Consider the following 23,464-nt stretch of genomic DNA (forward strand, 5'->3'; position numbering starts at 1 on the left):
GATTATTATTATAATACAGATATCACAAAATAATAAATACATGTAGGTTATAATGTCAAGGCTATAAAAAATCGTGGACTATTAACTCTACTATTAGTACGATGCTAACTTGCTATTGAACCGATTTTTTATTTGTAAGATGACCTAGATGTGCCTAGGTGTTATCCTACAGCATCAACATCTTAAGAAATTCCATTACGAACGCTCTGTATTGCGTGCTTGTCGAGTCAAAACGCGCTTTCGCAATGTCAGTGGTGCGACATCACGCCATGCCGCGCGATCGGACCATCGAAACCCTAGGCTTGTGTAACGTGTTGGCGATATGAGATATCGGACCCGACCGCAGCACCGCGTACTATGTCGGTAGGTCGAGCTCGCTGTAGAGGCAAATGCATGTGTATTGTGTGACCAATGTATTTCATCGTATGAACGGCCGATGGTCTGGTGACGTCACGAAACGTCAGCTCATGGCGGTTGTGTGCTGTCGCGTATCAGCCCACCCACGCCAGCCACTCATAATCACGCAGTGTATTGGCTTGAGCCGACGCGAGCACTACGCTGCTTCGTTGTTTAAGTAATCAGGGAACGTGCACGAAATAAACTAAGTACTTTACAATTTCATTGTTACAATCTTTGTAAAAAGTGCACCTGTGCGTATGAACATCATAAGTGGTGTCATTGAATATTGTGAACGTGCAAACTATTTACTGAGGTTAGTAATTAATTTTACAGGAAAATTATTTTTATGTGTTTAAAATACTTTTTTTTAATGACACTAATTAAAAGTTAATTGGACACCTAAAGAAATATTATACAATTAATTTAACGCTCTTTACACAAGGAAGAGACTAATCGTAAATAAGATTTATAATAAACTTACACATTATTTATTCGTCTGTGATACCTAGTCTCATATTTTTGTTGGCAACAATTGCATTATACATAAGTAATAGTTTTTTGATGTTGTGAAACTATATTATAATAACCGCAATTAATTGCTGCTTGTTTTGTTGTCTTCACTTTCATATTCATTCAAGTGCGTAACTCCGTGATTATTATCGAACCGTGGATGTTTTTTTAGAAATGCATAATAAATCTATCGAATATCGGATACGACATTGCGAATTTGGGAAAATCTTTCTTTTCTAGATTTCTTTCGGAATTTAGAAGTACCTATTACATACTAAATTGATTTGGTAATCATGTCACTGGAAAGAATTGAATATATTTTTTAAAAATATTGTTTATTATTAAAAGAGTTTCTTTGTTTTGAATAACTGCTGATTTAGGACTAAATTAACAACGCATAACATTAACTTGCCATTGCATGAAAGTGCCATCTCGAAGTTTCACCATTGTTCGTCGCCATGAACCACAAAAGAATATGATTATGTTAAAAGTAATGTGAATTACTCGGAAGCCAGGTAGATGCAAACAGATGTGTGCACAAAATGAACAATATAATATCGCATGTTTCCTTTGTGGACAACTTCGTTTGTGTTCACGGTATTCACAGTAGAATTTTGTTAGTTGTAACACATAGTAAGTAGGTACCTGTCTTGTTTCTGATTTGTGTGAGATTAAAGATATTGTATGAATAGGTATTATTATTATATTATTTAGTATGCGCGAATCGTTTGCTGCTTTACTCGTAAATAGGATAAAAATGACATTTAAAATGAATTGCAAAAAGAAAATCGGAGTAAAAAATGAATTTAAACACGTGTATATTTTCAATTTTGCTGTACAAGGACAATATTTTTTTTCGTCAGCCGTACTCATTGAGCTGAGATGGGTAACTGTAGTATCTGATTTTTGCCTTGATGTGTGTTGACTGCTGAGTCGGACCTTGAAACTTGTTTCCTTACATATTATGAATACATCTGGCAGCTGGGCCGCTATATTTGCGAAAATATGTAATATTAGCAATTCATTATAATTGTTATAATTGTATTACATTTTTCAGTATAATTTTACGTTTTTAATGGTTTTTGTTAACCGTTAGCAAATTATGTGGGGTGCAGACTAAGAGCTTAGTGAAGTTAGTTTAGTTTAGCTCCCATAGCTAGGATATAATTTTTTATTCTGGCAATGTAAACTAAGCTATGTATTTATACTATGTGTATTTTTTTCAGAGTAAATGACAGTGTAGTAGAGTACTAATTATGCTACTACATATACCAATGTAAATAGATTTAGTAGAGTAGAGTGCTACGTTTTGGTAGAATAGTAAAGCTAACTCCGCGAGCAAGCTACTCTACCACTTGACTTCGCTCACCGCGGCACTCACTCTTCTCTACCGCACAACCGCGCCGCACAACATATGTATTATGTACGGCCTACTCGACACGTGTACACCAACTCTTTCAAAAATAGTGTTGAAGCCTTTCGGGTATCTTTTATTAAGATCCATCCCGTGTGCATATTCTCTTTTCCTATTTCGTTCTTCTTTGATTGATCTTCACTCAATCACCTTATTCAAAATTGTTACAGGTCGGTTAAGTTTAATGAAGCGTTTCTTACAATTTCTGGATGAGTCCCAATCGTGATGTTCTCTTTTTTTAGTGTATGAGAAAATATAAATTTACGTGTAGACTATTTGGAATTGGTAGAGTAGTATTATAGTTGACTACTGTTTATTCTATTCGTGTACACCGGGCTTACGAGCGTAAGAACTATATTTAGTAAAGTAGCATAAAATACAATATTACTTCGTACTTCATTCATTTGGAAATTTTCAGTCTAGTAGATACTCCTACACCTAAAACCTATATGGTTCTTTATAATTACTAGTGTCAAGTTAGGTAGTTTGTTGGTTTTATGTTCTAAATCGGAAACATTGCGTTATGAATATGTATTATAATCATTCATATGGCAGTAAAGATGTTAAAAATTTTACTTTTGTCACTTTTTTACACGTAAAGATAATTATGATCAATTCGCACATCCGTCAAGTGTCTGAGCCGTGCTATAATCGTGGGCTGTTACTATTCGTGTTGGCACTTTTTGACCAGTCATTTTAACTAATGACAGCACCGAAGCCCCGACAACGGATGTATCTTATCAGATATCCGCATTCAAGAAAATAGTGCAGTGTTAGAAGTCCCATACTATATCGACATAAAAAGTAATCTATAATTAATCCAGGACTTGATTACCTGTTCCAAGTTTTATCTAAATCTATTTAGCATTCACTACTAACAAAAATCCGAACCTTCAAAAATCTTCACAAACTTTCTCATTTGTAATACCTACGTATAAGTAAGATTATAAACGCGTCCACGTGCACGCCTCATGTAGGCACACGTGAAGACCTCAACCATCGCATGCATGACCAGACAGATAAGGTTTCAACAAAGGCCTATTGATATCCAGTATATATTACCTATCCAGGCGGTTTATTGCACGTGACTTCCGAGAACTAAGTGCAGTTAGGAATCAAACCAAGAGCTGTTTGTTTATGTCTCAATGTGACCGTTGTCAATCTTGCTAATTGCTTTTACGATAAACTATTATCAGTGTGAGCAGAATTAACGGGTAACATTGGATCCTATAACCGTTTTTAACCCTTAATTTGGCAGAGAATCGATTTATCTTATTTTATGAAATAACATATAAATCTGAAGTTATGTATTAAAAATAAGTTTAGGAAAAATAGAAAAAAAAATATAACATTTACAGGTTTTCAGGAAATCAATGTTCATCACAATGAACACTGCGAAATCCTTAAAGAACAAAAACTGCTTTATTATGTTCACCGTGGTAAACATTGCCAAATTAGTGTTGTTTTTAAAGGTGAAATAAAAAAACTTTTTTAATCAATAATTTAAATTATTTATTATGAAAATGTAAAAAAACAATTACGAGAAGTTTTTCCTGTTATGAAACAGAGCTTTAAATTGCATTTAATGCAATGAACAGTTGTATTTATTTGAGAAAACTCACATCGCGCCATGTCTTTTTCTTTATACTCGGAAAATTTCCTGTCTTATCATATCGTACGAGAATTGTAGGTCTGGCTGATCTTGGTTTTATAATCTTGCATTTCTGTACTTGTTGGCGAGAATTTGATCTATATTTCTTTGTCAAACATATATAAATCTCATAACGAAAATTTTTAAATGACCTTTTTTTCCTCAATTCCTAAAACAGTTACGTTTATTCAATAGACAAGCATTATTTATGTATATATCTAGTAACTAACCAAATATGGCAATATACCACCTTCTAGTCTTAAATGGTAGTCTAAACAATGATATTAACATATCAGCCAGCTCTACATCCCCCATGTATTTGTTATGCTCGTGAAATTTTTTCGGACAATCAACCTCTACCTTTTGTTTCTGCTATTTACAATATCTTTTTATTTTCCCCACAGGATCAGATCCAACAAATGAGCTTATAAGAGTCACTGGTTTATTATCATTCCATTGTACTGTAACTAATTAGTCGGTTAGTACAGGATTTATCACTAGTGTCGGAAAGTGCATGCTTAACAGGAACAAGTGGCAATATTCTATCCATGCAACCTTGTATTTTATGCTGTTAACAAGCAGAAAAAACAAACCAAACAAAAACCCACCACATGAAAACGAACTATTTATTCATAAAAGCTCATCCCTAATTTAGCAATGTTCATCACAGTGAACATGTTAAATTGAAAAAAAATTGCGAGTATTTGGCAATGTATACTGTAATGAACAAACAGGTTTGCCGGTAAAAATTGTTACTAAAATAGTATAATTCTACACGAAAAACATACCAAATCGAGGTACAGATATTGATTAATAAATCAAATGCATGGAAAAGTTAGGATAGTTATGTATACCATGTAAAATATAAAAATTTACCTTGCGAAGTATTGAGTGCCCGCGTCTACCCGACATCTTAACTAGATAATGACAAGTAAACTATTTTGCCACTTGTAGAATTATATTTTCTAGTATCAAGATGCTTTAAACTTACTATACGTAAAATAAAAATAAGGGAAATGTAGGAAACAGTCGTTCAATATTTTTTTTTCGTGAATGTATATCACAGTGAACGATACCAAATTAAGGGTTAATGGTAAATTATCATGAATCACTTTAAAACTCAAAAGAGCTAGTTCTGAGTATTCACATTGGAGGAAAATATTTACTACCTCTCTAGAATTCCCTTGTATTCCTATAGCCTTACAGTTAAATGTCACAAGGTTTAGAACATTATATTGATCAGAGGTATATTTATATCTCATGATATTGTGTATGTTGTTTTATGTTCATGTTTTAACATCGTGTGATAAAATCCCCATGTCACAATCCTAGTTTATTTGTGGTGACCAATGACGCTAGAATAATATTTGTATTAATCGTATAATAGGTATTTTCAGCAGCTGGCAATAATATGCTATGACAAATTGTCCTAATCAAAGTTTATTTTGCACAGAAAAAAGTAATTCCTCAGGTAGATAGATAAATAAATAAGTATTTATTAACATATTTTATTTTATCGCTATCTGTAGTATAATCCAGTGATATTTTATAATTTATTGGTAAATTATGCCTTTGATAAATATGATAATTTTATTATAGACTTCATGACTCAGGATCACAAAATTTATCAAACATCACAATTGAAGTCGAAGATTTTCAACGCTCAAAAGCTCTGGTCTTCATCAATTGAGGCATTTTTAACTCTGAAAAGGGTTATCAGTTAAAACTAATGTTACTCCGTTGCAAGTCTGTCTCTCAAAAATGTTTTTCTTTAAGTTTATTTCAAATAGATAAAAGAAAATTGGTATGTTTACAATGTTAGTCAGTCACAGTAATAAGATTTCTAGAGTTAATTTTAAAATAGAATATCGATAATAATTTTATGCCTATTAAATGTAATTTACCAATGTGTAAAGTATCAAATAGTGAACAACAGACATTTTACGCATAACGTAATGTTTTAGTTTATTAGCCCCTGCTTGTTCAACAATTTTCGTCAGGGATTCAACTATCTCGAATAGCTTTACGGTATCTCCCATGAGAAAAATGACATAACTATTTGTATTAGACATTTTTAGCGTCCCAAAAACATCTTAGGCCCCAACAGCTTTTAATATCTCGGTGCAAGTTTTTAGCATAAGTCGGTAGCTTGACCAAATGAATCAACGTCTGTGTATTTGATTTTCTTTTAATTTGAAATATTATTAATGTGTACTAATTAATTATACTTTTTAAGCTCAGTTTGAACAATATTGTTTAACCGTAAAAATCCATTCGTGGTAGATCATTCATGTCATCATCATCCCATGGTAGATCGATATTTTATTTCAACTTATACTATGTATTGGTTGTATTGTCAATAATAATTTGAGAGAACAGTGACAAAATCGGTAATACAAATTCCTTGACAAATAAAGCAAGTACCTATACCACGTTTAAGCTAATTGGATTAGTTTCTACGTGTAGTTGACGCACCGACAAGGTCTGATGATGTGGCAGGAAAGTGGTTACAGGAAATTAACTCTATTAACCGTAGTTTGGAGTTTAGACTTAGATCTTTCGATGACGAGCGATTAGTTGTTCGATTGTAAGTAGCTAGAGTTTCAACTCTAGGTCCAGAAGATTTAAGAGCAATAATTTCTAAAGCTTGCACTCTTAAAAATAATATAACATGTCGCTATTATATAATATTTCGCAGAATGCAGATCTATGCGAAGCCCGCATTTTGTGAATAAAAAACCTTGAATATCTACAGAATAAAAACGTTTCGAAATAAACTCTTGTTTAATTAGGACACTATATAGGTACCACGTAATGTAGTACCTACTTCCGAACGAAGTGTCTATATGTGAATACGGGATCCTCTAATTGTATAAATTCTAAAGCAGACATAATATTACAAATGTTACATACTATATCTTATATATATATTTAAAATACATATGTTAAGTTTTATATATTTATGGTAAAATTTTAATTTCTATTTATTAAAAGATCAATATCTTCAAGGTAATTCTCATACAGTGTTCTCAAAATTGCAAAATTGGCCAACGTTTATTATCTATTTTTTCAGACCGATTATTTATAAAATGACTAAATTAAAATTTCGTACGAATTATGTTCCGATGAATCATTTACAGAGAGAATTGTTATGATTATTGCGGAAGCGGTGATAGCGCTGGCCGCAACCCAATAAAGCAGTTGTTTATCATAGCAAAACAGCGACTTCGGTTGTGTATTTGTGTTTCAAACCGCGGCGTGTTGTGAGCGTGATGTTTACCAGTAGCCACGCATTTCTCTACTCATTATTTATTTAACTCTTTGTGTGTTAGTTTTCATGAATATTCTCTGCATATGGCGTTACAGGTAACATGGCGGAGTCGTATTGGGAAGTTATTCAAATAACATTATCCACTAATAGATTTTATGACTTCATAGTTCATACTATAGAACAGCAAAGCAGTAAACACAAACAACTTAATATAAATTTATACGTCGTAACTAAACAAATAAATTAAAACTAGAGTATATTTCCATAGAATGTATAAACAGTGTATTTACACAAACATTTTTCTACACAATATTTTCAACATTAGTTTCAAGGCGGCCTCGCTCGAGGGCCAAATCCATTTTCGAAATAAAAACACACTGTACTTTTTTAGAATAAATATGGCATAATGTGGTATATGTATTTAAGTGTATTCAGACATATAACAACATTTCTTTAAAAACTTTTATTACATTTTGCATTTGTATTACATCATACTAGGTATTGCTAGCGGCTTCGCCCCCTTTAAAAACCTTTTTCGCTACAAAAGTCCCTAAAACACTGTAACTGAACAAATTACCGGGTTGATAGTAGTGTTAATCCAGGAAATGATCTACCCGTGTGCCAAATTGAATCCAAACCCGTTCAACTGTTCCTGCGTTTACTTCTAACAAACATCCAATTATCCAAATTCCAAACATTTTCACAAACATTCGTATTTATAATATTAGTAAGATAAGATAAGAAGTGAGGTATGTATATTATACAAATGTAAGTTTAGGATGTGCTTTTATTGTATATACAATATAGGTACTTACACAATTGTTTTATTCCACGTATGATTTACCATAATTGTCTTTATCCTAAACAAATATTATGTATTTACAAAAAAACAAAGGTAAGAAAAAAAATATATCAGATAACTTTGTTTACATAGCCAGGCAAACAATATCGACTAATAGGTATTCTGCTATTTTTTAAGAACTTAATGACACATCATACATATTTATTATCGAATATCGTACGTTATGTGTTTGGTCGAATACATTGGTACTTTCGTACGGAGAATTTTAGAAGGCTACAAAGTTACTTTGACCTTAACAACTTTTATTGACAATTATTCATAATCAGGCCTTTTAAAGGCAAATTAAATTATAATTTAAAAACGTATTAAATGAAACATACTTAATTATATACAGTCATTTTGTAAAAAAAAAAAATTAAAATTTAGACTCGATTGATATTGAACTTTATGTTGCAGTCCTTAATTCCAAAATAGGTCTTGCAAGCTGTGCCTCAGGTTTCCTTGGACACTTGTTATTAATACATACATTATTTATTATTATGAAGTCCCTCATTCCTAATATTCGCTGCTCTTCAACAAAACAAACATTAACGCTACACAGTACAAATCGGTTATAACGACTTCGGTTATAGCGAAGCATCGGTTATAATGACTAAATAGTAAGGTCTTTTTAAATAAATGCATATAAAATGCATATCGTTTATAACGACTCTCGTATTCATAGCGTCCAGATTTGGTGATCCAATCAGATTGGTGTCGCTATAACCGGTTTTCACTATAGATATTTACATTTTTAAATGTTATTTTCTGAATTTTCAACTTGAAAATGAAAACGAAAGTCCTTAAAAAGGTTTAATTTATTTTACAACTAGCTGACCCGGCGAACTTCGTACCGCCTAACAGTTAATGAGTGTCGTGTTACCTTTTAGCTGAACTAATTTAGGCTTTGATGAACGTAATACAATGATACAAAATAATAGAAATATAAAAGTATTTTATTATGATGAATGAAGAACGATGATGATGGCCTTGAATCTGTGAAGTCAAAGCCATAGTTATAGTTAGATTTACAAACACATTTATTTTCAAATAATAACATGCCATTTTTATTTTAGAGACAAATACAGAAATCTAACAAACTACATTCCAGATTTTTTTTACAATCATAGAAAATTAAGTTTTTAACGTAAATTACCTTAAATATCGGATTATATCCGTGTTCTTCGATAATTTCCGCTCCAAATGAAGTCATTTGGAAACAGACATTGTATTTTTGAGTGTTCTCTAAAAAATGTCGTGATTCTAGAATCAATCAATGCTTTATAGCGAAACACTAGTGTTTCGCTATAAAGCAGGGAACACAATGGCTCTGGTGGCGGGACCAATAATGGCAATTTCACTTTACCACTAAGGCAGCACAAACCAGGCGTTTCACCAGCAAACTTTAATATGCCACAATGCTGGCAAACAACGTCAATTGGACCAATGCAAACTAAACGATGCAAGCTGTAGTCGATGGTGCAATCATATAGAAACGCTGCTCGATTCAAATCAATACTTGAACCATTTCTTCTTGCACTTCGAAGATTATTCCTCTGTTCATCTGAACAATAAGCTCGACGATTTCTCGTTTCTAACCTAGCCGTTTCACGGGCTGCCTCTCTTTGCTCTTGTGTTTGAGAAGCACGAATTAAGGCCCTTCTTTGCTCCATACTAACGCGGCGCTCTTCTCGTGCAATTTCTCGTTCTTCATCAGATAATTGACTCGCGATATTCCGTTGCCTAATTGCATTACGGCTCCGCTGGGAAAGATTAGATCTTCTAGGACGCGGCATTGTTATTAATAGTAATACTGAATATGCACTCGCACAAAACCACATAAAATCACCAAATATAATAATAGTGCCTGAACTTTCGAGACGTAGACAATAGCTTATCAAGAAAAATCATAGACAACCTATAAAAAGACATTTACACTTTTGTTAACCTGTAGAATAAATCTGAGGTATTATTCCGAGCTATTTTAGATTTTTCTCGATTTGTCTATACACTTATGGAAATAAACTGAACGCACACATGAATAGTTGTTACAGTATTTGACAGGATTGGACAACAAATGTTTGACATGTAATAAACAAAAATGAGCATTTATTGAAATGATTAAGTATTATTATACATATCGAGTTTTCATTGTTTTTAAGATGTATTCTGCTATTCGGGGCGGAGACAAATCCAACGAATCAATAACCATGAAAATTGGTTCTGCAGATCTCGAGTTATAAGTGTTGTAACAAACCCGTCTTTGTTTTATATATATAAGATTCCTTTTTTATTTTGTTTCTTTTTTATAAAATCTGGCATCCTCGACTATAAATCTATTTTAATCTTAATTAGAAATTGAATATAATAATATATTGTGTGTAAATTACATTAGTATAGGACAATAAGGTGACCTTAAAAATTTGCAGTACATTGAAGTCGTGACTGTTTGTGTGAAAAACACACATTAAAATATAGTAATCGAATAAGCATTGTATCAAAGTCCACGTGCATAATGTTATCGACTAACGACTCACGACACGTCATACGCTTAATGAAATTTATAATGGGTGTGTCGGTCTGCCAATTTTAAAGTTAGACTTATATCTTATAATATAAATGCTTTATAAGACGTCTGTCGCCAACAACGCTAGATAGGTGCATCAGGGCTTTGTTGCTTGATACACGTAAATAAAAAATTTCCTCTAACAAATTCACTGGTGCTAAATGTTCTAATAATCCTAGGAGGTACTTATAATATTTTCTAGTTCAAATATATTTAACAGACTTCCAAAAAAGGAGGAGGTTCTCAATTTATGTAATAATAGCTTATCTGATTTTAGTGTTTAATGTAAATAACTATAGAAAATATATAACAATAATAATAAAAACTACCTTATCATTATTCTCACAAGGCATAATTACTATTTTTGTCCTGCTCTACAACACGTATTGAGTTCATTGGAGATTATCTTCTTATATCATTGTGTAGTGAGTACCGAGTAAATACCTACACGTGGTAGCAACGCACGTCAAACTTCGCTTTGTAAACACGTCCGTGTTGAACACAAGTTCTTATCAAAGTCTTTAACGCGTTCGGAAGCCGCAATAAAACTTTAATTGAAAATTTTCTAATTCAAATCATATATTTTCCGCGTGTCGAACTGGTGATGGTGTTGACTGATATACTTGTATCACTGACCGACAAGTTATCTTATCTAATCAGCGAAGATTGTCTGACCTCTTTGTCAATGGTTTTAATGATTAAAGGCGTAATCAGCTGATCAAGTTACTTAATCGTTTAGCTTGCATAAAAATCTACGAAGCGTTTACATCGTAATGGGATTTGCCTTGAGCTCTGGAAATTATTCTCGTATAATTATTAGCACACATTAACGCAAAGGCATGAAGTATGACTAGATTTATTTATCGTATACGTGTTAATAAATTCATTATGTATTTCGAATTTGCAATATTACCTGCAAAATATAGAATGGAAAATTTTTTACTTCTTCACAAAACTGCTTACATTTGGCTACGTTTTTTACATACGTGAGTCGCGATTCGGTAACGATGTGTTACTTACAAAAAAATCTCGTGTCAATTTCCAACGTGATAACCAACATAACATACAAAGTCAGTTTTATGGCTATTCTTGCGTATTACTCATTGTAAGTGACTGTTCGGGGGCAGAGTCCCCGGGGCCGCCAACTGTCCAGCGTCGCCTCGCTTCGAGTTTTCTTGCGCACGCCGTGATCGCGTGCTAGTTTTTTATAAATTTGCTTTTGTCACTCAGCGACGTCTACTGAGGTGAACGAATTATTGGCAGTTTATTCATTTCTTAAGCTTACGTGTTCGTTATCTAAGATTAGATGTTGGTTCAAAACGCTTCACCATCTACGCACATAAATGACCACTGTTGGGTTCAATAAGATTTAAGAGAGCAGACTTCGTGCCAGTCAGTGACCTCAATAGTTTCGATGGATGGTTATAAATAAATATATATTAAGTATTGGTAATTTTGTTTCTTATACATAAGCGTGCTAGTGAGCATTAAGCAACATACTGCTCGTGCTGGTTACATAATTCTTATTTACTAAGAATGTAGACTGTTTCATTTGAGTCCGATATGTAACTAAGTATTCGTGATATCTAATAGCGATATAAGAAATAAACATCTATGATATCTGTACATTCAATTGGAATTTTCGTTTATCGTTGCATAATCATACAAATTCTCATTTCCTTATCTAAACAGTTGAAGGTAATTTCAATTGTAAGAAATTAGATAAACTATAAATAGGGATTCATATCTAATGTATCCGTGGTAAAGTATAGATAAAAAGAGTAGTACGTTTTTCATATTTGAATAAGTGTAGATAATTTACCCAATTATGTTTGTTATTACAATAGGCAGAAAGTAATAACTAACAAATAAAATACTACAACAGCCCATTCACCCGCATTTCTTTGATAAGAAAGTTTTGATGGGAATTTTATCAGTCAGCGTACTAGTGTTTCGGCGCGGTAATGTTTAGATAACATTACGCATTCATTTTTTTATTGTGCCAGGTTACATGCATGACTTATTAAATACTAGGTGTTGTTAGGGGCTTACTCGCGTAAAATCCCAATTACGTTACAAAAGTCTTTAAAACACTACATAAACGATGCCGACGTCATCTATTTAAAAAATCATAAAAAACATCCATTATGTCCCATGTTACCCCATTTCTTGCCAACTTACCCGGATAAAAAGTATCTTATGTGTTAATCCAAGACATGATCTACCCGTGTGCCAAATTTCATCCAAATCCGTTCAATTGTTTGTGCGTTGACTTCTAACAAACATAAAAACATCCAAATATTTTCACAAACTTTTGCGTTTATATTATTACTAAGAAGTAAGATATTCAGATAAAATGTCTACCTATGTGATTATTTAATTTGTTACGACAGCCATAATAATATTTTCCATGTGCAACAATAATTATAATCGCATACCGCACCACATGAATCAACTCATTTCTTTGTTTTGTGTTATAACTTATGATTCACGAGTCCTTTTCCTTTGTTCCAGAAATAACTCTTAATCGATTGACCCTAACTTCAAGATGGGGTAGTCCCAAAGAGAAGAAGAATAATAATTAATAAAGAAAACACTACATAATACAATAACCGAAGTATTCTAATCTAGGTGTAATAAAAAAATCACCGCCATGTATTCTATGAACTACATTGGCAAGTTCATATCGAACTTTCGCGAATTCTACAACGAAATCAATAGCGCCACGTTGACGGGCGCCATCGATGTGGTTGTGGTGGAACAACCGGACGGCAGCTTCAACTGCTCGCCCTTCCACGTGCGCTTCGGCAAGCTGGGAGTGCTCCGTTCCAGGTTTAAAGTGGTAAGTGATTAATAAGCTATAAAAATAGTTGCGCTTCTGCTTACTCCTTCGGGATAAAAGGTGCGAGTGTGTTTTGGTGTGTTGAGTGTAAAAAAAAATATGGTTACATATGTCATAGTTTAAACTCTCTTAAAACTCTTTTTAAACAAAATTCTTTGCTTGTGTTGGAGAATTCGCTTTTTCGAAGCTATCATTATAATTTAAGCAAGTACTAACAAAGTGATGTTATTGATATAATAAATATACAAAGAGTGAAACATGATTACGTAACGAATCCAATTTATCACCGCCTAATTTAACATATTATCAATACAGGTATTTCGACATATATATTATAAGATTATCAGTAATATTTACTATTTGCGTAAAACGAAGCGTATCAAAGTTCGCATGAATTAAATGTTTTCTAAAACTTTAGAAACACTAACTGTTTGTTAATTTCAATAGAAAATGTGAAGCAACTTACAAAACTCCGTAGAGAAGGCAGTATGCGTGTTGAATGACAAACAATGGTTTTCGATAACTGTCTGAATTTATTTAAATATAATTATGGGTTATGTAATCGGTATTATGCTTTGAGTTCCAAATATATACATCGAAAATCTTGGGTTCTATGTATAAGAATACTAGAATCTAAAAAAAGTGGTCTTAAACAGTTCAGTAAATGTAGAAAGATACAAAAAGTTCACTAATTAATTTTCTTCTTTCTTTTCTTCTTCTTTCACCACAAACGTCCACGTTTTAATAAAGGGGTATGTACTATGTAGCTACCTCTTGGTCCACAAGTTTCACAATTCGCTTTAAAATTACAAAATATATTATGAAGATAAATGTAATATCAATAGTGCATGTATACTTATATAGCAGATAGCAGATATATACATGTATAGCAGATACCGCATAAGATTGCAATTATCCATGTCGACTACCGAGTCATAACAATAAACAGAATTCATGACGCATCGCCAGTCAGAGCTGCCAGCTTTCGTCACAGAATTCTACCGCATATTTCTTTGCAAAAATGCCATAAGGATAGAAATATACGTAACACGTTAGCAATGTGTTGGTTGTCGTAATTCTCCTCCGCGGGAGAGGCTCGCCGCTTGCATCTACAACGTTAAGTGAACATATTTTGAGACCAATTAGTCATAAAACATTATACTTCATTGTATTACAATGTTATATTATTTTTGCATGAAATGCGTCAGTGATATTTTTTCTTATTATATCATTGTATTATACAATCTACAGATTTAAATACAGACGAGGTAATCTTATTCAATGTGGTGATATAATTGGTTATGTATACTGAAATATATGTAACACACACTTAGATATGTCAGAAATGTATAAAATATATGTAGTAGTTTATATTTATCAAAGAGTAGTTCCGGAATCTTCACATTAGGCAAATTATCTGTACAACTATTTTGAGACATTTAATTCCATAAGGGAGAGCGTTGCAAAGTAGAACAAATTTTATAATGAAAGATATATAAAGGAGACGGGCGAAACTTCATAGAACCTTGGGCTTGGTGTTACAGAGATGATTTATGCATTATTTTATAGGAATAATAGAACCATTTTTAAATTAGAAAAAAAAAATATCTCTTCAATGGGAGTAAAGAAATAATCGCTATAGAAAATAGCGTAAAAAAATTCTTTTCTGTGAATATCTTTGTGTTTACCCGATAGCACAAGATGTTCACAGCACTTAATTATTGTCCATTGGATTGCCGTGTTAACTAATGAGCAGCTGACTTAGATAATAACCAGAATTGAAATTATCGTATGGGATCGACGAGGACCGATATAAAGGTACTTATCGCAAGATGAAACTAAGTGTAGGTTGCATATCTTCTTTTATCTACTCCTTCATGGGATCAGGCATGAGTTTACACTGTTTTTATATTATTAAAAGAACTTTTTCGTTTTCAATTGGACGAATTCCTTTAGTGTTACAACGCCATGTAGCTATGCCAATAATAATAGACAGCCTGATATTCCCGAGACCGGAAGTCAGTTACCTATGCATAATAAAAAATATTTTATTTTCCCATTGTAATACAATCTAATATTTTTTAATGGCTGATATAAAAATAGAAGAAGAATATTGATAAATGTTTCATAAGTGTACAGTCAAGCCCAATTTCGCCCGTCTCCTTTAAACAGAGCCATAGCTCTATAGTTTAATTTATATCTGCTCTACATATAGAGTAGTGAAGATTATTTGGAAAACCAATACGTCGTTCGCTGGTCTTTACCCGGGAGAGTTATTAAATGTAGTGAACCAAGCAATAAGGCCATTTAGATATCAACACTATAACTCACTGTATGATTTTCTTTTTTACTAAGTAATCAAATCCAAAGAAAACTTGCCATGAATTACATCTTTCATAGTTTTGTATGCTTTGATCCAATTCATTAAGAACAATGATATTTTTAATAACAGCACATTATATATTTACACAAGGTCGCATTGCCAAAATGAGACGCGAAATCATCGTCGGAATCGCGAGCAGCGAAAATTGGATAGCTGTCAAAACGGGACGCAATTCTAACCAAGAATTTCCCAGAAAATTTGGCACAAATATTTTTCTTATCCGACCACCTGTTTTTATATTTTTTATCTTGAGATTAGAGGCATTTAGTTTGTAACAGTCTATATACTCTAGTGAATGAACGAAGTAATTGGCAAATGACTCAAATTTCTATTTTTTATATGTGCAGGTGGATTTAGAGTTGAATGGAGAACCTTTAAACATTCATATGAAGCTGGGCGAGTCCGGCGAGGCGTTCTTCGTGGAGGAAGTGAGCGAAGACGAGGCGAAATGCTCGGCGCACCTCGCCACGTCACCGATCCCCGCGTCGCGGTTTGACGAGCTGTACGAGCCGCGCCGGCGCAACTCGCTCTCCGCCGTTGAGCCCGACCATGCACAGGCCTCCGACTATACCAAACGGAGGTACAGTTGCACATATCATGAGAAACTTTAGTTTAACTCGACTTGGACAAAATAGCTTACGGAATGAACTTTCCAATTTTTTTAAAAAAATCATGTAGTTTTTTCATTTGAATTATAGTCTATCTCCATTATTTCATCTAATATGATATTCATAATTGTGTGTAACGCCAATTAATTCTCATTTTCTTTTGTTACCAACTATGTTACGAAATGTTTATATGCAATTACAATATAAAATATTATAGTAATTAAATATACAGTGGCGTAACTACGACGTAAAGGACTCATGGAAATTAACCGCCCAACATGAAAAATATGTAGATCTTTTTATGTCCCAATAAAAAAAATTACTGAAAAATGTTCAACTTTTGAAGCCTCGGAAAGCTGGGGGCCCGTAACATAATATTACCTGTTATGCCACCCTACACTTACGTCATTGTAAATACATGTAGTTATATATATTTACTAAACTCTTTGTTTAAGCGAATCTGTACATTGAACGATTTATAAAATTCAATTTACCTTATAGATACACAGCTGACGGACAAACAATGCAAAAACCTGACTTAACACAGTTAACAAAGAAACATGCCAAAGAGGAAAAGAATTCCAATGACCATGAAGCTTTATTCGAAATGGACGGTCTAGACGAAGGAGCAGATTGGACAGACGGGAAAATGCCAAAAACATTCGCGGCGACGCAACTCGGCGGAGCGGAAAGCGAAGCCAACCAGGCAGTGCAAAAAATCAGCGCACATAACGATTTCCGACCGATAGACGCCGCGCCCGAGGACGATGTCAAGCAAAACGGAAACGGCAAGAAGAAGAAGAAGACGAGGAAAGTGAGCTCGAAGAAGAAGCACCAGAGGAAGTCGTCGACGAGCTCGATCTCGAGCCAGTCGGACCGCGCCGGCTCCGACCCGCGCCCCGAGCCGCCCGCCGCCGTCGCCGCCGTCGACGTCAACTTCTTCAGCGACTCCGAAGTGCACAACGCTTCCCTTACGTAAGTATTGCACGAATACATACTGTATGTTTGTGCTACCAATTACATTATCATATTCATAGGTTTTGCATGTTTACCTGTGTTTGAGCGACATACTTCATTTCAGCGAAGAGATGTCCAACTTGAAGCTGAATGGTGAAAATCGCATCCCATTGGCGTTGTCGGATACAGCGTTCGAAGTTCACGCTGCGTCTAAACACGCGTAAAATATACAAATAATATTAACGCCCCTAAAACCTGCCTCGCTTTTAATGTTCACTGTATGTGTTAAATCAGAATCGTATTTGGCAAATGTCTTCTCTGTTGCTCTTTATGTGTTCCGAAAGTAGTATTTCATTTTAGTAACTATGCCTGTTGTGTCGTAATTGATGTCGCCGTTGTTAGCACGTAGCTACCGCACGCACCAACATTTAGCTTATTTTGATAATAGTATTAATTTATTAAGCTTCTGTTGTTCTATCAGTAATGCTTATATAGATGATATTATTTACTATATTATAATGTTGAATAATGTTTAGGTACAATTGGTGTATTTGGATAAACTAACAGACTCTCTACATACTTGGCACCAACAAATTTTTGCACAACTTGTGATAATTTTCACGACCCCACGAACTTTTCTATAAAGAGCGCAATTTTTGCAAATGGTAACTAAAAAATAAGTATATTCTTTGAGAGCATTATATCGAAGTCCAGATGAACAGTGCAGTACAATGCGTTCCTTTACAATCGCTAATGATTCACTAAAACACAGCAAGACTACATTCATAGAATAGTATGACACTGACACAGTACACGCTGTAATTGGTCCGCTTTATGTGCCTGAGACGGCGACGGTCCGTAGAATGGTCTGGGTTTGAGCGAGTATTTGTATCGCAGCAGGGGCTCGCGCGGCGGCACGCCGGTGCAGTCGGACACGGAGGTGGAGCTGTCGCGCGCCACGGCGGGCGACAAGTCGTCGCAGTCGTGGCGCTGGGGCGAGCTGCCGTCGCCGCCGGTGCGCGCCGAGTCCCCCGCCTCGGGCGAGTCGGCCGCGTCGGGCGAGTCGCCGCCCTCCCCCGCCTCGCCCGCCTGCCCCGCCTCCCCCGCCGAGCCGCTGAGCTCGGACGAGGAGCGGCCGAGCCGCCGCGGCGTGCTCAGCGGCATGTTCCGCTTCATGTCCACCAGGGAGGCCACCGACGCCGCGCCGGAGGGAGTCTACCTCGATGATCTCGACAGAGGGCAGGTCGACCCCGATCTCTATTTTCCGAAGCATCACACAGAGCGATATCGCACGGGTACGTTCAACTCTCAACTATGGAATTGCCTATTCTCGTTTTAGTTCCACATTTAAACTAATCAATTTATCAGGTCCATCGGGTGTGCCTCATTCGACCACTGGTCCCACGGAGGAGGAATACGAATCCGGCAATGGCCCCTCACTACCTCAGTCACCCGCTTCGCTGGAACCGCCCGCGCTCGACTCCGACGATGACGAGAAAATTCTAGCCAAGTATGATTTGTTTACAGTTACAGTAATTTATTCTCCATTTACAGTGTATTCACCGTTCAACAAGTGGCTGCGGGTAAGGTATTTAATGTGATTAATATGTACGCAGGGGTCAGGTGGGCGTGTACGTGCGCGAGGACAAGGTGTCGCGCGCGCTGCCGTTCGAGGAGTTCTGCCGGTCGGGGGTGAGCCTGGCGGCGGAGGGGCGGTTGGTGGTGCGGCTCGGCGACCGCTGGATGCCGTGGAGGAGCGCCGGCCCGCTCATACTCTCGCTCCTCGCATATAGAAGACCTCTTCCTAATGTAAGTATTACAATACTTGTTTAGGTTTGGAGTATAATGAATATGACACATTTGTTCTGTATAGAAAATGTTCACTTTCCTCTTGGCACTGGGGATTCTATTTTATCAATATCATGTTTATTATTTCATTTATTTTTTTCCATTCACTTGTCTCTATTTGTATGTGTACAATATAGGTTCATACAACTCACACTATGACTGTGCTTTTCATGAACAAGTTATTTTCAACTCATTCATATACGCACGCCATTCGTGGTAGAACCAGTTTGTGTTGTGCGAGTTTTTAGTCGTAGCAGTTTCAGTTATTCCCTCGCGCGAATTTTATACGGTTGGGTCTAAATTGGCCCACCACAGTGGCCTTGTCCAGACTCTAGATTATAATTGCTTTCAAGGATAATTTACCGGATGTCGTTTTAATTTATTTAGAACTGAAAGAAACCGCGTGCCTGCTAAATTAAAACAATAAATTTTGTTAATGCAGCGAGTGCTAGAGTCGCTAGAGAAGAGTTCAGACAAAGAGGAGTCGTCCGAGAGTCACGCGCACAGCGCAGGCGCCGCCAAGCCGCGCGGGTACTCCTGGTGGAGCTGGCGTCGGTCCAACGCGGACGCCAAGCAGTAAGTTAGCACTGATCGCATTTTTTTTTCGTATATACAGTATATATTTTTAGTCGAGGGAGCTATTCAAACACACAGCAGTTGATGCTTGCATGCAAATAATACAAATACACGTAAAAATAATGATAAAAGATAGAGTAAGCCCGAAAAAATCGTAAAAAGACTCCCACTGTACGGGTATCTTGTGCTAACTACATGTTAGATCTATCTTATCGGTCATTACATATGAATATGACCTTTAAGAATAATCAGTTTTCCCTTCATAACAATAAACATTGCTTAAGAAGGCGATTCGGAATGGTTGACGCTCAGTTGGGGAGTTCTTTGTTTAGCAGAGGACAGTGATAGTTTGTTTTAAACCAGAGATACACATTTTATTGAAAAGGAGATATATCACCAAGAAAGTCTTTAAAAATGAGTTATCATCATTCATATCCAATTAAAAGCTTTACTCGGCTTACGAAACCGCAGACAAAGTTATTTTACATCGACTTTCTACGGATAAGTATTAGGAGGCATGACTACTCTATTCTTCGTGAATTTGTCGTGAACAGCAATTTGTATACTGAACTGGCTACAATGCGGCTCTTAATGTCATCATAAATGTTGTTTACTCTTCAATGCACTCCTAGCGCTATCATATCCATTGACGCAACACACTACGCACGTGGCAATGAAAAGCAGGTCACTAAACATTGTTTTATATTTTATATCAAGGGAAAATCTTATACAGGATGTGTTTATTTCAAACACACTTAATATTAAACCGAAACTGTCATAGATATTATATTTGGAAATGGTTCTCGGAATCGGTATCTATTATGCAGATAACATAAAATGCCGAAATTTAAAATATTTAGCGGCGAGATAAAATTCTGTACAGTAAAAAAAACTTATAAGCAAATATTAAAATTAAGTTAAAATGTTTTTATTCATCATTTTCATTATCATCAGCCGCAGGTGTCCACTGAACATGGGCCTCCCCCAAAGATTACCAGAAAGTTGATGTTGATATTTTTATTATGCAGATGTTTTCAGTTATAAACTCGGACGTTTCTAAAATAACTTCGAAAAATAAGTTTAAATTTTAGCCTCATATGCCCCCAATAAAAACATTCTATATAAAAATGAAGCGTGGCACGGTATGTGAGTATTGTGATACAAAAACAAAAAGCACGCAAGTGACGTTCAAACTTGCGCATGTGCAATAAACTTCAAGATTTCGCAGACAGTAAGCCAACAAATTATAGCGTCTGTACGAAAAATATTCAATTATTTTTGTAAAACTTTTGTGTTTCTTCTTGAAAAATTAACAATACGTAATACGAATACTATAATATTATTTAAATAAATTATCCTAAGTAGCAAAATTGTTAATTGTTTTTTAAACGTGTTCCATTTTCGTAATTAAAGACTTCTATTTATGATTGCCACCAAAACGATTTCCCTGTGTTGAAGTGAGGTCAGCCATGAGGATACTATAAATGCAGACTAACAAACACTTCAATTTTATATCTTTAGATTTATATTACAGATCAGTGTTAAAACTGGACTTTGTCCGAGATATAAATGGAATGTTTTAACGGATCTACATTTAATACCGTGATAATGCATTTACTGAAAAAGATTATATTATAATTATCAAAAAAATACGTATTTATTTAGGTATTTCAGTACGTCTTTCCTCTTTACATACTTTAATAAAATTAGGCTGTTCTTTTTGAGTTTTGAAAAGTGAAAGTTTTATTTTATGGCGTATTAAACTCTATAAATATATATAAAAAATTAACAGGACATGTTTAACAAAAAGAGACACAATTCTAATACCGTTAAATTTCATTTTAGCACGGAATCATCCCCACCTAAAGAAAACGCACCAAAGGAAACATTACCACACGAAGAAGCGATCTCAAAATTAGACTCTACATTAGAAACACCTTTACTAATGCCTACTGAAGAGAAACTAGAAGACAATATAATTACGGGAATCGAGCAGGTTATTGAACCTCAGGAATACATCGCGAACGAGCGTGTACCAGAGATCTTGCCAGAAACCGTGCAAAGTCACGATCAAGGTGACCACACTTGGTGTTATTATGTTATGTAGTAATGATGATCGATTTGGTACCCAATCGGGTATGTGTTCTGTGTTCGGTGCACGGGTTGGACCGTATATGTTACACATTTTTTTACACTGCAATATTAAAAGACGTGTATTTTTAATCAGAAACAATTATGGTGTAATCCAAAATAATAATGGTTATTCGCTCCGCTTTGGTGCCTGTTGATGACACAAATGGTCTTGTAAGACTAATACTTTAATGTCTTTGGAAATGTAGACATGACGATTATAATTTATTTTTGCAAATAGATCACAATTTTTGTAATTTTCAGTAGATCACCAAGATCATAGTTCCTCCGAATCAGATCAAGACCAAAGTCAACCGTCGCGACGGTACTCCTCATTCCGCAAGACGCTTCGGCTCTCTTCTGAACAAATTGTGAGTTTCTGAACAAATTGTACTGTTATTTACTGTATTGTTTAGAATAATCGTGTCATAAAATTAAAGAGGGCAATATTTCTTTTTAACCACTAATCAGCTAGACTTTCGTACAAAGAAATATAAAGAACGTAATAAAATCTTGGATGAAAACAATTCTCATGTAAACAATATTGACTCACAAACAATATTCAAATGATGTATGACAATTTTAGATGTTTTGTAATGACAAACAAACAACAAGTCGAAGTCTATATGTGTATAAGTCCCAAGTTTTATTTCATAGCTGGGTATAATTTAGTATATAAAAGGCGCGCATGTCTAGCGCGGTCTGCTGGCACGACGCCCAGTTTACGATGAGGCAGCTCTTAGTGAAAGATCATTCATCAACCAGAGCTATTTTTACCGTAACAGTTTCTTTATGATTCATATTTTTTAAAGATCGTTCTTAGATTATCCAAGTGTGTACAAATTTCTAGTACGTACAAATTACATTTCTTTACACTACAAAAAGTTTACTTTTCTTACATCTAATGTCATAATGCTTTTTGGCAGGAATTACAAAGATAATGTATTTATTTTTAGAGCATACTAATGCCAAATATTCTTATCCATTTTATTTATTGTAGAAAAATTTGAATCTACGGGAGGGCATGAACGAGATGGTGTTCAGCGTGACCACCGCCTACCAGGGCACCACGCGCTGCAAATGCAACGTGTTCCGCTGGCGACACGACGACAAGATCGTCATCTCCGACATCGACGGCACTATCACCAAGTTAGTACGATACGATATCGGATCGTAGCTATTAAGCTGCCATCATTTTCATTATCAAAATCATCATCAACGTCTAGCTTTCCACTGCTGGACATAGGCCTCCTCATAGAAATAATTGTATCGATCACCAATCTATCTTGCTGGTCGAAATTTTTCTTCGGCTCCATTAACATCGCTGAAGTCATTTTGCTGTGTTGGATTAAAAAAAATACACATTTTCTACTTGACTCGATAGCGATCACTTCGTAGTGAAATGAGAATTCTGATAAGCAAACGTGTTCCGATGAGTTGTTTACTCGGGTTCAGTTTAGTTGCTGTG

General features: G+C 35.1%; 1 protein-coding gene across 6 annotated transcripts in view; it reads left to right on the forward strand.

Moving 5' to 3' along the window:
• The window catches only part of LOC115444956 (phosphatidate phosphatase LPIN3), a 34,638-nt gene that overhangs the window by 6,183 nt on the left and 4,991 nt on the right, over window positions 1-23,464 (forward strand). For 2 of the 6 annotated variants that reach the window (XR_003938777.2, XM_030170966.2), the window contains exons 1-12: window positions 501-712; window positions 13,167-13,494; window positions 16,225-16,457; window positions 16,987-17,460; window positions 17,567-17,662; window positions 18,340-18,737; window positions 18,811-18,952; window positions 19,059-19,251; window positions 19,733-19,866; window positions 21,712-21,941; window positions 22,261-22,367; window positions 22,997-23,145. Coding sequence is in view for 5 of the 6 variants with exons in the window: in XM_030170966.2 (XP_030026826.2) it covers window positions 13,306-13,494; window positions 16,225-16,457; window positions 16,987-17,460; window positions 17,567-17,662; window positions 18,340-18,737; window positions 18,811-18,952; window positions 19,059-19,251; window positions 19,733-19,866; window positions 21,712-21,941; window positions 22,261-22,367; window positions 22,997-23,145 (2,345 nt within the window). In the remaining variant the exon portion in view is untranslated. Of the gene's footprint in view, window positions 1-500; window positions 713-13,166; window positions 13,495-16,224; window positions 16,458-16,986; window positions 17,461-17,566; window positions 17,663-18,339; window positions 18,738-18,810; window positions 18,953-19,058; window positions 19,252-19,732; window positions 19,867-21,711; window positions 21,942-22,260; window positions 22,368-22,996; window positions 23,146-23,464 lie in introns of those variants that run through there. The other 4 variants (XM_037442714.1, XM_030170969.2, XM_030170968.2 and 1 more) reach the window with 4 other exon arrangements.

The sequence above is a fragment of the Manduca sexta genome, chromosome 25 (genome assembly GCF_014839805.1).
Source record: "Manduca sexta isolate Smith_Timp_Sample1 chromosome 25, JHU_Msex_v1.0, whole genome shotgun sequence".
NCBI lineage: Eukaryota > Metazoa > Arthropoda > Insecta > Lepidoptera > Sphingidae > Manduca > Manduca sexta.